The sequence below is a fragment of the Scyliorhinus torazame genome, chromosome 5 (assembly GCF_047496885.1).
Source record: "Scyliorhinus torazame isolate Kashiwa2021f chromosome 5, sScyTor2.1, whole genome shotgun sequence".
NCBI classification, from domain to species: domain Eukaryota; kingdom Metazoa; phylum Chordata; class Chondrichthyes; order Carcharhiniformes; family Scyliorhinidae; genus Scyliorhinus; species Scyliorhinus torazame.
This window is the reverse complement of record NC_092711.1, coordinates 295531939-295547209: the sequence shown is the minus strand read 5'-3', so window position 1 is coordinate 295547209 and position 15271 is coordinate 295531939. Positions and strand designations below refer to the sequence as shown.

Below are 15271 nucleotides of genomic sequence, written 5' to 3'. Positions count from 1 at the left end.
TATGTCTTATGGCCTTATTATCTCAATCCAATCAAAATGAGGATTAAGAGAATAGTGTCCAATAGCTGAAGTCATACCTGGTATAGAAGGAGATAGGTGTGCCATTTAATGACATCAGAAATTGCTAAGTAGTTTCTTCAACTGCTTCTTCAATGGCCTTCCATCTGTAAGGTCAGGAGTGGGGCTGCACATTGATGAGTTCAGCCTCATTCACAACTTCTTCTTCCTTCAGCTCCACCCACTTTACTTGGGGCTGCCACAATGCTTCTTGATCACCTTACCCCACCTTCCCTTGTCAGTCACCCATTCGTCTTCCAATCCCGCTATTGGGTCTCATCATTTCATCTATCCATCTGGTCTTCCTCTCCTCCTTTTTCCTGAGAGTCCCATCACTCACATCACCACATATCCTCTCTCTTTCTCTCTCTGCAGATGACCACACCATTTCAATCTCTTCTCAGCTATTTTCTTGGATGCTCCCACAATCTTCACTGATCCTCTGTTGTGGTGGTTCCTGATGTTGTCCTTTCTCGTTATTTCACACATCCATCTCAGCATCCCCCATCATTAGTATCCAGTTGTTGTTCCTCTCTTCTTGATGTTACCTAAGTTTCTGCACTAACGAGACTGGTCCAACAACCATCTTGTACCATCTTGTAGATTCTTCCCTTCAGTATTAGCAATGCTTTTCTATTGTATAACACGCCACTGCGCTTCTTTCAATTACTCCAACCAGAGTTAATTATTGCTTAATGTCCATTTTCATACTTCCATCTTCTGCCAACAGTGACCCAGGTACATGGAACTAGGTACTTGTCCATTAAGGACCTGGATAACAAGTGGCAGATAATGGCGACATTAATACCACATAATTGTCTCTGACAAGAAATGGCTCAAACACTTTCCCCAATCTTCAGGGGCACTATCATCAACATGTTGAGGGTCACCACTGACCTTCAACAGACCAATTGTACGGACAATGTGGCTTTAAGAATAGGGTAGTGCCAGGATACTTTGAAAAGTGACCCCGTAACCAACAGGTCAGAACCTCCGAACCAATCACCTCCTGATTCTTCAAGGTCTCTCCAGCATCTACGAAACTCAAGTAAAGATTGTGAGGAAATATTCACAACTCAGTTGAACAGGAACAGCTGCAAGAACAAGAGGTTTGTCACCTTTCAGACGGTCATTGCCATTGAACTCAATATCCACACCATCAGAATTGGTGCATTGAAACATTTATCAAGCTTACTATAACAAGCCTCTTCCAGGTCTGTGAACTCTAACACAAAAATCATCAAGGTCAGGGACCACCATTGTCTCCAAGTCACACACCATCCTGAGATATCCTTGTACTACCGTTGTTTCACCGTCACTGGCTAAAAATGCAGGAATTTCCTCCCTCGGAACATTCTCACCACAGGGACTGCAATAGTTCAAAAAGAATGTACCAGCACCATCTTCCCAGGGAACCTAAGGATGGGCAATAATTGCAGTCTTGACAGCATCATCTACATTCCAAGAGCAAATAATAAAGAAATTAATCAACCAAATAGGCACAACTTTTACATATGCAGTTAGTACAAAGTTGTTCTTCTGGCTGAGGCATTTGCTAATGAAGAAAATACATTGCTGGCCTTTGAGGATGTTAGAACGGTCAAATGGCCAGTGGCAGAATAAAAGTAGTCACTGGCCTTTATTTTACTTTACTTGCTGTTAGAGGCAGTTGAGGAAATTTGCCCCTGGAGTGGAATTTAGTGTCTCCAATTGCATCTACATTACAGGGCTGTAACCATGGATATTATTGTCATTGGAGGCAACAGTGTGAAGCCAGACATTAATCAGTTTTCTATTTCCTGCTCTTGTTGGTGTATAATTTAGTCAATCATGTACTTTTGCTCAGCATTCCAGAAAGTTATATTTAGCTTTATGGATATGTCGTATACATTGTATACGGTTCTGATCTTACCAGCAGTGAAACAGGTGTTACTGGCTGTGTTGTTTGGCATGTTTTGAATGCAGCGAAATAGCGTCATTATACGTCGCTCATTCCCAACCACATTAGCCTTCCTTCTCTGGACTACATGGCCCATGGCCATGCAATTATCATAGTACAGAACCTGTGAAATGCACAATCATTACAGAAATAGAATGAAGAAATGATACAACATTGCTCGATTGAAATAATAAACTTAGGGATTTTCATGTGCGGTTGGAATTAGAACATACTCAATACAGAATCATATGTTTTTATTTACAGATATGAACTATCACTTTGTGTCATCAGAGATGATCACATGTTCAAATATGCTGTAGCATGTTGGAAAAATAAACAGTTTGCCATTTTAAAACCTCTTATGGTATTGACTGTTGGAAGCATTAGGATTCATGTCTTATTTTCCTGGTTGGTAACTGTGGCAATACTGATGCCCTATGCTTCACAGCTCTGTTCGTTAATTAAATCTGTTGGGGTTGTTGCTAATTACAATGGGTGGGATTGAAGTTTGTTAACTACAGTAGGCAGGAGTTAGAAATCGCTAATTACAATAAATAGAGCTGTTAGTTTGTTACAATTGGAATGATTGAAAGATTGCCACCATACTTATGGTTGGATTGTCAATAAGAATAAATATGGTTACAGTTTGTTAATTAGAGTAAGTGAGGCTATGGTTTTGTTAATTATTGGAATAAGAATTGGTTACTAATCAGGATAAACGGTAGTTGCTAATTTGAGCAGGTTGAGCTGGTGATTAAACTATGGAAATCAGAGTTAATTAGAATCGTTGAGGAGTGGCGTTGGTAGATGGGTTGGAAGTTGTTCATTGGGTGGGGCTGGGCTTGCTGATTGAAAACATTATTAGTCAAAGGTGTTATAAATTTCTATTCAGAGAGCCCAATGTTACAAAAAAAAAAATCAGTTTCATTAATGCAGCTTGCAGTCATAAGCTGTATTATTATTGAGCTAAGCAGGTAACATGATTGAATGCCTTGGGCATGAGAATTTATCACAATTCCCGAATTGGATGTTGTACGTTCTTGCTGAGGGCAAAATCAGTTTTCCCTGTATCAAATTGTTGACACTGCAGAGTATTAACCCAATAATGAGAGCTGTTTATAAATGCCAAATTATTCACTTTCATTCTGAGTCAGTAGAAAGTGTGTTCAGACAGATCCTTCTTCCAGCAGTATTTCTTCAAATATAGGTTAGAGGAAAATAAATTATCCATGACACCACTGGAGGAACGAATATGAAGAAAGACAACAGACAATATAATCAAAATTATTTACTGATGACTGTACTTCCTCAAACTGCCTGCCTTGTAATTTTCACACTCTTTGTTAATTACTAATGTCAGCCAGAATAGCTGCCCAGCGTTTCCCACCATTCAATGTCACTAGAAAGTTACCAGAGGATTGACTGCAGGGTACCAGGGGGAAGACTCCAGGATACCAGTGACCTAGTTGGCAGAGACCTGGTGGCATCGACTGCAGGGTACTGGTGAGTTGACTCCAAGGTGTCGGTGGGGGGTTGAGACTCCAGGGTACATTGGGGAAGACACGGGGGAGATCAGGCGGTTGACTCAGAGACAGTACAGCGGGTTGACTGGGGGCGGTTACTCGGGGGCTATCAGGGTGTTGTCTGGGGGTTAGGGCAACCAGAGGGTTTACTTGGGGGGTTACCAGGGGGAAAGAATATCAAGTGTGAAAAGCACCTCTCCTGATCTAACGTCATCGTTTATGAGTTGCATCCTTGCGGTTCAGTGTCATCGGAAGCTAAAGGAGATGAGATGTGGAGGCCCAGCTGCAACACGTAGGCTACTGAGGGCACACATTGACAATGACTGGGATGAGTGGCGCTATCCCTGTACACTGTGGGAGACACCCTCATTCCCTATGAGATACAGGCATGACTGATATGTCCAGTCACTGGGAAGGGTGCCACCAATGTGCTGGGAACCGTGCACAAAGTTCATTCGACACTGAGCATCCTGCCTTTATCTTGTTCGAGAATCATGTTTTCAGGTTGAGATTAAAGGAACACAGGTAATCAGAACAAGGAGCCATAGAAAGGGTACAAAATTAGTGGGAATTTATTTGCAGAAATTAATGTTACACACAAGTGTTTAACATCCATGCCCACGCTGTGCTTCCGAACCTTTCTAACCTGCTGCTGCACCTTGGTGCATCCCCAACATCCACAGGGGAGGTGGAGGCTGCGCCCTGTTGTTTGTGATAACCTTGGCAGACGTCTTCTGGAGGGCTGAGACCTGAGGGGCCTGGCCTGATTTTGGGGTCCTGTTGTGTGGCAGTGCCACCCTCCTTGGCCTGTGGAGCTGGAGCTTATATGGCCACAGGGGAGGCTGTGAAGTAGCGGCATTGTCACTGGGCTAGTAATCTAGAGACCCTGGGTAATGCTCTGGGACCCAGGTTTGAATCATGGCAGATGGTGGAATTTGAATTCAATACAAATCTGGAATGGAAAGTTATATGGTGACCATGAAACCATTATCGATTGTTGTAAAAACCCACTAATGCCAATTAGGGGAAGGAAAACTACCACCCTTAACTGGTCTGGCCTTCATGTGACCTACATGTGGCTGACTCTTTAATGCCCTCCAAAATGGTCCAGCAAACCACCCAGTTAAGGGAAATTGGGGTTGGGCAATAAATGCTGGCCCCGCCAGTGATGCCCACATCCCTTGAATGAATAAAGAAAAATAAGGAAGAGGGGATTCAGATAGACAGGTCATTTCTGCACGGATAGCCTTGGGGTGTGCACCAGCTGATCCTCCTTCCTATTGGTGCCCGAGGTCCCCTGGCTTCTTCCTTGGGATAGAGGGGCAGCTGGAGTGATCTTGAGGAGCTCTTCTGTACTCTGGCATTGGCACTGATGGATCTCAGCAAGTGCCTGTACCATGGAATGCATATCCTGCAGCAGTGCAGCACCAAAGTCTTGCATCAAGGTCTCCACAACGGCCGCCACTCTCGCAGTGTTGACCTTATTGCATTGCAGTGTCAGCGTAATAACCTCAACCATAAGGCAGATGGACTCTTCCATGCAATCTTTCAGTCCGAGGAGTGTACCAGACATCTCTTCCTGATTTTCCCGTGTTTGCCTTTGGAGCTCCAGCCACTGAGGCATGACCGAGTTCAGAGGTTCATCATCTGACTGAGACTCAGCGGATTCCTGGCCTCCAGCAATCCTCCAATGGTCGGCATCCACCTGCTGTGGATCAGAAGGTGCGATGTACTCACCAGATTGTGACCCTAAGGCTGCACTAGAACAAGGTCCCACTGAGGTGTGTGTCTCTGCACTGGTGAGTGCTGTGATGATTCTTCTATTTCGTGGTCCGTGAACCCCTCCTCTGTGCTGCTGTCTGGGCTGAAGTTGCTGGATGGTCCGTCTCAGACAGCATTGATGGTACTTCTCCAGGACCTTGAGCTGGCGTCTGTACATAGTCCAAGTTTCTGAGCTATATAGACGAGTTGGGAAGACTTCTACACGAGGATATTTGTATCATCATAGATGTTGCGGTTTTTAAAGACTCTCATCCTTAAGTGCCCTAAGACAACCCTTGCTGATTGGATCCGATGTTGGATTTGCACGTTGATGTCAGCCTTAGACAAAAGGTGGCTCCCGAGGTAGGGGAAATATCCCATGTTGTGGAAGGATCTTGATGGAGGGAGAGACTGAATCTTGCCCTGGGTGGACTGGTAAAGGACTTGAGTCTTCTTGAGGCTGAGACGGACTCTTCGATATGCTTCCGTGAAGGCATCAAGTGTAGCCTGGAGATTCTCTTCCGAGAGAGCGTATTGAATTTCCACAAGCAATGTCAGTATCACTTTCTTCTTGGATTTCAACCTGTTGGTGTCGAAGAGGTTTCTGTCCATCCTGTACACGATGTCCACTCCACTGGGAAGCTTGTTCTTGACAAGGTGAAGGATGGTGGCAATGAATATGGAGAAAAGTAAGAAGTCTTACAACACCATTTGACTCACTTGATGAAGGAACTACACTCCGAAAGCTAGTGATTCAAAACAAACCTGTTGGACTTTAACCTGGTGTTGTAAGACTTCTTACTGTGCCCACCCTAGTCCCAACACCATCTCCACATTATGGAGAAAAGGGTAGGGGGATGATACATCCCTACTTGACTCCAGTCTTGACCTCAAAGGTTTCTGTCATATTTCCTTTAGTGAAGACTATCGCTGAGTTGGAGGGCGTTGATGAATTTCTCTGGACAGCCGGCTTTTAACATGGTCTTCCATAAACCCATTCGCTTCCCGAATGATTGAGCGGAAAACCTTGGTCAGATCAATGAAGGCCATGTAGAGTGGTCGATATTGCTCCTGGCATTTCTCATGAAGTTGCCGAGCAGTGAAAATCACGTCCATTGTTTCATGGTTTGGTCAGAAGCCACACTGGTTTTCTGGAAGGATTTCTTCAGAGGCTGAGAGAAGACAGCTAGCGAGGATTTGGGTGATAATCCTCCCAGCAATGGAGTGTAAGGAGATTCCCTGGTATCCTGTATGGTTATCAGATAACTTAACATTTGCTATCATTTAAAAGAGAAAGAACAACACTGTGGCGGCTATCCCACATGATTTCCAGTATTTGATGCTGCAATTAAGGGATAATTATTAATCCTGGGCACACAATCCAAGCAATGGCATGCATAAGATTGAAGATTTCAAGTCATGGTTAGCAGTTGCCAATTTCAGTTGGATGTGTTCCCAGAGGTTTTATCGTATGACCTCCCATCTCCTACCCAATCAAATTTTTTTCCATCTGCAATATTTTTACAACTAATAAACAAAATTGCTGAAAGAGGATGAAAAAGACCTTTTCGTGACCCTATGATTTTTTTTTCTCTTTCAGATTTCTCATAATATCCAGGTGATTAATGTCTAATTTCTGGATATTCCAGGGCAGTCCTGAACAGTTAGAAACCCTACCTCTGCTCCACTTACGGAGGCATGTTTTTTGATTGCATTCTTTCATGGTGTGTGGGTGTTGTTGGCAAGGCCAACATTTGTTTTCCATTGCTAACTGGCCTTGAACTGAATGGCTTGCTCGGCCATTGCAGAAGGCACTGAAGAATCAACCATGTTGCTGTGGGTCCGGAGTCACATGTAGGCTAGACCAGGTAGGGACGTCCGATTTCCTTCCCTGAAGGACATTAGTGAATCAGATGGGTTTTTACGACAATCGCCAATGGTTTCATGGTCACTATTACTGAGATTAGCTTTTAATTCCAGATTGTATGAATTGAAAGTGAATTTCACCAGCTCTTGTTGTGGGAATTGAACACATGTGCCCAGAGCATTAGTCTGGGCCTCTGGATTAATGGTCCAGTGGCTACACTGTCTCCCCATAAATCACAATGAATTTAACCAGAAAGTGCTTGGAAAAGTCCAACCTGGAAAATTCCACTTAAGCAAACATAGTTTGTAGTTGGTAACCTGAGCTGAAATTCTCCAGTCGTTGTGATTCACTTTCCCGCCGGCAGCGCATTTCCCGGCAGCATGGGGTGGTTACAATGGGAAATCCCATTGACAATCGCCGGGAATACAGAGAATCCTGCCACCAGCGAACGGTGCTCCGCCGAGAAACACACGGCTGTCGGACCGGAGAATCCCGCCCCACATTTATGATTTTGGTATACGACAAGTTACTAAAAACCTAACTTCCCAACTTGTCCAGCGATGCCAGCTCTATTATTTGTTGTTAGGTTGGTGCTTACCTGACTGTACACTGCGTAATAGCCATTTTCTTTCACAACTATTTTATTGGAAGTTGCCTCCAATGCCTCACCCCTCCTTGAAGCCACAATCCAAGGAATAAAGGTTGAATCATCTGCTGATGCAATGAAGAGTGCATCAACACAGCAAAATACTACTGCAGTTGTGAGGAGGTTACTGCTATTATAATTGGATTTACACATACTGGCTGAGTTGAACCACATCAATGTGGGAAGAAAGCACAGTGGCTACATAAAAATTTTCTAAGAATTTGCATTCATGATTGTATTAGTGGTTTATCTAAACAGTTTGAAATACTTGTTACAGTAACTGATCTTTTAAAATATGTATTTCTCTCCACTTTAGTCATAGAATTCCGACAGTGCAGAAGAAGGCCATTCGGCCCATCGAGTCTGCACTGGCCCTTGGAAAGAGCACCCTACTTAAGCCCACGTCTCCACCCTATCCCCGTAACCCAGTAACCCCACCTAACCTTTTGGACACTAAGGGGCAATTTAGCGTGGCCAATCCACCTAAGCTGCACATCTTTGGACAGTGGGAGGAAACCGGAGCACCCGGAGGAAACCCACGCACACACGGGGAGAAAGTGCAAACTCCACACAGACAGTGACTGACCCGAGGCTGGAATTGAACCCGGGTCCCTGGAGCTGTGAGGCAGCAGTGCTAACCATTGTGCCACCGTGTCACCCTAATATGTTTAATATGCTTCACCTCATTCTTAAATAATGGATGCACGCGATGTTTATGAATTCAGAAAATAAGCATATTGATCTCTGTCAAACACTGTTACTGACCACGGCAGGGATGAGGAAAACTGATTGGGCATATGAGACTTGTTTGGTGCACTTTCTACTTGCCCACCCACCCCATATGGTTTGCTGGCATATTTTTGAAAATATTAGAACTCACCCCCTACTCTCTGATATATGGCACTGTGTAATGTTAATGCACTATGTCACTGTATGCCCAGTTTTCATAATCAGATCTGGCAGTAAAAAGCAAAATAGGTCTTTGAACTTTAACCAGATTACAATATTAATTGAAAGTAAAAATGTGTAGAAAAGTCAACTGTTAATAGAGGATTGGTTGGGAAACAGCTTTGCCTGATTATCATTGGGAATTGAAGAGTGTTAATTGCAGAGCGTTTGCTGAATTTGTTGGGTCATGTCCATGTCAGAAATATGCCTCACTGTTAAACAAGTTTGGATAATAAAGGAAAGCAACTCCCTTTGTTAGTCACAGAAGATGTTTTCGTAATTTTAAACCACAGTCTCACTGTGATGGATTGCCAATTGAGTGTGTCATCAAGATCATGGATATATGTTCGCACCCCCACCTTTAACATGTTGTTTTACTGATCTTAAAAGCATTGGTGTGAAGAGACACTGATCTATTTACTTACAAAAATAAAAATGCCTCAAGTTCAGTGGATGTAGAGGCGGAAAGTGAAACAAAATTATAAGATTAGCAAGTGGTTGGAAGGAATTATTTCCACTTTCGAGAATATAGTCCCTTGGGACCAGCAACTGAAGGAAATGTTCAGCTAACATTTCCACTCGAGCAACATTTGGGGTGGATTCTCCATTGCCCGAAATTGGTGCCGGGATTCCCGATCGGGCAGGGAATGGAGCGTCAAGGGTAAAATGGGTTTGGCGTTGTTGTGACAATAAGCGATTTTCATTTCATTTCATTCATTTCATTTTCATTTCATTTTCATTATCAATGCTCCGATCCTGCGCCAATCGCCTCAGTGCGCCACCTACCCCGCACCGGGCTGGAAGCCCGAATCTCCACCCCCCCACCCCCACCCCCCCCCACCCCCCCCCCCCCCCACCCCCCCGATTATGCACCGACCACCAAAACAGGGAATCCTCTGGGCAGGCTTTGGTGCAAGTTTGCCCAAGCATGGCCCTGACGCAATGGACCCAGCTGTGGGTCAAGGAGGTCAATGCTTAACTCAGGTACCTGCCAAAGTTGATCAGAAGGCCCCCCTCCTCCTCACAATGCAAACCATGCCCTCCGACAAAGAGGAAGTGAAAGCACTTAGCCACTTTTGATGGGGTGAGGAACTGTCAGTCTTGGCAAGTGTGTTTATAAACATTGTGGTTAGCATCAAAGCAGGGTACTTCAAATGCTTTCAAACATGAAGGGAAAGATAGATCAACAATCCACAAAGCACATGTCTCCGGAGTAATTAAAATGTCAATCACTGGCTAATGCATTGTATCGCTGTGTGAAATGGAAGATGTGCATTTCAAAGGCTGTCAAGGGATTGGAAGCTCTTTAAAGTGTGCTTGGCTTTCGAGAAAGTCTCTGAAACCTGTAACTTGCTGCTTGAAACATCTTTGTCTGAGGCAGCAGATATTAGGGACAGGGTAGTGATCATCCAGTGACTTTTCACTCTGTTGCCTGGCCTGCTCTTCAGCTTTCAGGCAGCGATGACTGATGAGGGTCTCTGATGGGGGTCTCTGATGGGCGTGATCTGAATGGGGTCTCTGTTGGGGCTCTCTGATGGGCATCCCTGATGGGATGTCTGATGGGGGATCTGGGGGAGGTGCGGTCCTGGGGGGGTGTCTGGTCACCCTCATGCGCACGTGCAAAGGATGGTGAGCAATTATTCCTGTGGTTGAGGGTGGGGGGGTGGGGGGGAGTGGATCCAGATGCCCCTACCTGTCAGCAGGGGTGGGGTGGGGGGGGCAAGATTTGCATTTTGGGGAGGAGGGGCCGCCACCAGATCTCGGTATTGAGCCACCCATTCAAAATGGCGGCCTGATACCGGGGGAATTCCGACGATATCGGCAAACTCTCCCTCATGTATAAATGAGCATGATGAAGGAGAGAGACTCACACCTGGGCACCTCTCCTAGCCCCAGCGGAGATCAGGAATGATCCTCCACTGGCAGTAGCACTTATGCTCCAGAACGGAGAATCCTGGCCTTGAGTATCTTAAAAAACGTCTTGCTCTGCAATTTCTCCCTAAACCCAAGAGTCTCTCCACACCCCTCTCTCTGCATATGAACATCCTTAAAACTTTGTAATCAAATTTGTCATCCTTGTTTCTTCCTTTCTTCTCACCATCTATTTTTTCTTTATACCCCTGTGGAGTGTCTTGGGAAGTTGTTCCATATTAAATGTGCCTCAAAATGTAGCCATGTTGATTGCACTTTGCCAACAAAATAAAAAATATTCTCAAGGTTCTATCTCCGGTACCAAATGTCTCATACCAATCTTGATCTGTGCTCCTGGCTGTTAAATGTGAATTGGGGTCACTGAGCAGACAGAAAAGTAAGTTGGCAGCAAACAAGCAGGAAACTGATAGAGAATCTTAACAATTGCTTTGCTCAATGTTTATAGAACAGGCTGCCGTTAGTGAGGACGTAAGGCCTGAAATGCTTCAAACAAGTTGAGAACTATCATAATAAATAAAAAGGCATGAGAGAAGTTAATTAAGTTAGGGAAGCTCAAAGTGGCAGGTGTTGATACATGATATCTAGGAGATCTTAAAGGAAATTAGATTTTGAAAAACAGCAGAGGCTCTAGAAATTATATTTCAGGATTTTACACAGTATTTACAGCATCAAAATAGACCCTGGTGAATTACCTTGCAGGATAATGCTTTCCTGAGCATTAGGAATCAGCTGGAGGAATGATCGCTGTCCTACGAAGAAAAGATTGGTTAATATTCCATTCATTGCAATCTATTATCACAAATTTGATAAATGAATACTTTTGAGTTAAATTATAGATTGTGGTTCCCTTTTTGATAATCACAATGATGTAGTGCAGTGTTAACCGACCCAACCATTCCATACCCATGACGTTTGAAAGCTAATATGGGCTTGAATAAAGCCCTCCACCTTGGTTACAATCAGCCAAGGATTGACATGACCTTCAAACAATACCTTCAAACGTTGACAGAAATGCAACTACGATCCAAGCTATAGCTATACGTTACTACTATGTTGTCACCATGTCCTTCAGCAAAATAAGCTATCTCACTATCTCTCCCCTCCTTGCCCTACAACGGGAACTATTCTCTCCCCTTTAATAAGGACTATCTCTGCCCTCAGATTGAGTAAATTCTTTCTCCTTCCTTCAGACTCTAGATCCCATACATGGCTACCATTGTTTATACCATGCATAGCTACAGTGTTCATAGAATCATAGAATTTACAGTGCAGGAGTCTGCACCGGCTCTTGGAAAGAGCACCCCACTTAAGCCCACACCTCCACCCTATCCTCGTAACACAGCAACCCCATCTAACCTAAGGGCAATTTACCATGGCCAATCCACCTAACCCGCCCACCTTTGGACTGTGGGAGAAAACCGGAGCATCCGGAGAAAACCCGCACAGACACGGGGAGAACGTGCAGACTCCGCACAGACAGTGACCCAAGCGGGAATCGAACCTGGGACCCTGGCGCTCTGAAGCCATAGTGCTAACCACTATGCTACCGTGCTGCCGTGTTGTGTCACGTTGGTGTGCTGGAGCCCATGCATGCATGTGAATGAAGAAATGATACCTGGAAAAGGTATTACTTCATGGAATAAGAGGGGCAGAACCAACATGGATACACAATTGGCCGAGTAACAGGAAACAGAAATTAATGGTGAATTAATGTTTCTTGGGCTGGAGGAAGGTTCGCTGATGAGTTCTTCTGGGGTCAGTATTGGGATCCTTGCTTTTCCTGATATATATTAATGGCCAAGACATTGGTGTACAGGGAACAATTTCAGGATTTGCGGATAATACAAAACTTGGAAGTATCGTAAACTGCGAGGAGGTCAGTGCAGGACTTCAAAAAGACATAGACAAGTTGGGGGAGTGGGCAGATAGGTGGCAGATGAAGTTCAATGCAGAGAAATGTGAGGTGATACCTTTTGGTAGGAAGAACATGGGGAGACAGAATTAAACAAAGAGCACAGTTTTAAAGGGGGTACAGGAGCAAAAGGACCTGGGTATACATGTATGTAAGTCATTAACGGTGACAGGCCAAGTTAACAGAGCATTTATTAAGCATACAGTATTATTAATAATAATTTTATTAATTGGGGGAGAGTAGAAGAGCAGGGAGGTTATGTTGCACTTGTATAAGACATTAGTTTGACCTCAGCTGAAATATTGTGCACAGTTCCAGGCACCACATTTTATGAAGGATGTGACAGCATTTAGAGAGGTTTGCAAGAATGGTTCCAGGGTTGAGAAACGTCAGTTATGGAGGTAGTTTGGAGATGTTGGAATTCTTTTCCTTGAAGAAAAGAAGGTTGAGAGGAGATTCGATAGATATATTCAAAATCATGATGTGTGTGGACAGTGTGGATAGGGAGATACTGCTCACATTCATCAAAGGTTCGAGAACGAGAGTGCACAGATTGAAAGTACTTGATATGAAAAACAAACCTTTTCACACAGCGAGTGATTTGGGTTTGGAATGCACTGCCTGAGAATGTGGTGGAGGCCGGTTCAATCAAGACTTTCAAGAGATGATTATTTGAAAAGAAACAACCTGCAGGATTCCAGAGCGAAGGCCGGAGAATTAAGGGCACTTGATGAAATGCTCATTCGGCGGGCTGGAACAGACATGATGGGCCGAATGTCCTCCTTCTGCACTTTAAAAATTCAGTGATTCTGTGAAAGGATTATAGTAGCCTATATCTTTGGCTTTACCCTAGCCCACATCGTCTTGGCAACTGGATGGGTTTTTTCTTTAAGGGATTAAGACCTTGAAATTCAAATTTGTTCCCATCTGCTTTACATCATCTTGGAGATGTAACTGGCTACTACCAGTACCTTAACAGTCAACAGGCCAACTTACACTGCACCCAATTTTATTTTGCAATTAAGGCAATGTGAATGAGAAGTGGCATGGTTGCTGATTCACCTTTCGCCTGAGTTGTACAACTGAGCAAAGAAATAGAGCTGGAGGGAGGGATGGGGGCTGGAGGGAGGGATGGGGGCTGGAGGGAGGGACAGGGGAGGGAGGGAGGGACAGGGGAGGGAGGGAGGGGGTAAGAGCAATGCTTTGAAGTCAGGAAACCTGGCAGAACAGATTTTCTGCAGGTCCTGCTGAATTGACCGAATGGACCTGATCAACATTCCTTCATCTCAGTTCCCCAGCCGCAGCCAGCCACAGTGAGAGGCAGGAGTGAGCTAAAGATTTTATGCGGTCTTTCTGTCGAGTTTGAACTGTGATTTGAATGTCGGTATATCTCAGCTTGCTTGTAACCAGATGTGCATGCATCATCGGGCTAGCTTTTGTCCCAGGTTTGCTGGAACTTTCCAGAAACATGTATGACTATTTCCAGTTGTATGAAAGTGTGGCTAGCTCCATTATGGGTAGGTACATGAAACTTGAAGTAGCTAAAAAAGGACATGCATGGACGCGATATCCCAGTCCTGAGGGAACTTCCAGTGGCAACATGTAAGAGGAGGTCGCTCGTTGGTAGCTCCCACCAGAGTCCTTGGTTTTTGGCCTTCTTCACTCACATGTTGGGGAAAATTTGATTGGAAACCTTTCCCAATTGAACGTTGATTCTGAAAGGATGTCGAAAAGCCAAAGAAAGAATACTTTGAAGAAAGGTGCAAACGCTAGTCCGCCAGTAGGATCGAGTTCGCTGAGGGGTGCGGTGGGTAGAAAGATGGCGGAGGTGAGCTCTCTGGGTGGGGCCGCTCTGGTAACGATGGAAGCGCTGGCAGACGTGGTGGCAGCTGAGTTTGAGAAACCGTTCAGCAAGCATTTGGAACAGTATGAGAGGGAAATGCGGGAGAGCCTTAAGAAGTCAGAGGAAGACTCATTGGCCCCAATGAGGGAGGCGATTGGGAAGATGTCGGCGAGGTGTTGAAGAGGGTGGCGACAGCGCTCTCGAGGCACAGCGACCAGCCCGCTTCCTGGAAGCTGAGCTGCTGAAGGTGGAGGATAGTAACAAGGGCCTGAGAGCAAAGGTCGAGAACCTTGAAAACGGGTCCAGGCGGCTGAACCTGCGGATCGTGGGGCTGCCTGAGGGTATGGAGGGCCAGAGGCCAACGGAGTACTTTTCGGCAATGTTTGAGAAGCTGTTGGGGAGGAAGAAACCATGGGCTAACAAGCCACCGACAGCTGTGATAGTCTGCTTTCACAGCTACCAAATGAAGGGGAAAGTGATGCGATGGGCCAAGCAGAACCGTCGGGTGAGGTAGGAAGGCAGTGGGATTCGGATATACCAAGATGTCATGGTGGAGTTGGTGAGAAGGCAGGCGGCCTTCAACAAGGCAGCACTTTACAAGAGTGGAATGCGTTTGCAGTGGTCTACCCGACAAAGTTGAGGGTCACGCACAACTCGAGGGATCACTTCTTCGAGATGGTGGAGGGGTTCGTAAAGGCAGAGGGGTCTTGGACTGAACTGAGAATGGTGGAAGGGGCTTTGTTGGGAAAAGGGAATGGTGTTGGTGGGCTATGTGTTTTGTGTTTTCTTTGTTGTATTTGGACCTTGTGTTTTCTTTGTATTTTGGTATGATTAATTGAAAAT

At 44.9% G+C, this 15271-nt stretch overlaps 1 protein-coding gene across 2 annotated transcripts in view; it reads right to left on the bottom strand.

Annotated features, from left to right (window-relative positions):
* Window positions 1-15271, bottom strand: part of LOC140421232 (tumor necrosis factor ligand superfamily member 13B-like) — a 143362-nt gene that overhangs the window by 105921 nt on the left and 22170 nt on the right. For both annotated transcript variants that reach the window (XM_072505787.1, XM_072505786.1), the window contains exons 3-5: window positions 11366-11422; window positions 7746-7858; window positions 1970-2120 (exon numbers count right to left, since the gene is read on the bottom strand). In XM_072505787.1, coding sequence (XP_072361888.1) covers window positions 1970-2120; window positions 7746-7858; window positions 11366-11422 — 321 coding nt within the window. The remainder of the gene's footprint in view (window positions 1-1969; window positions 2121-7745; window positions 7859-11365; window positions 11423-15271) is intronic.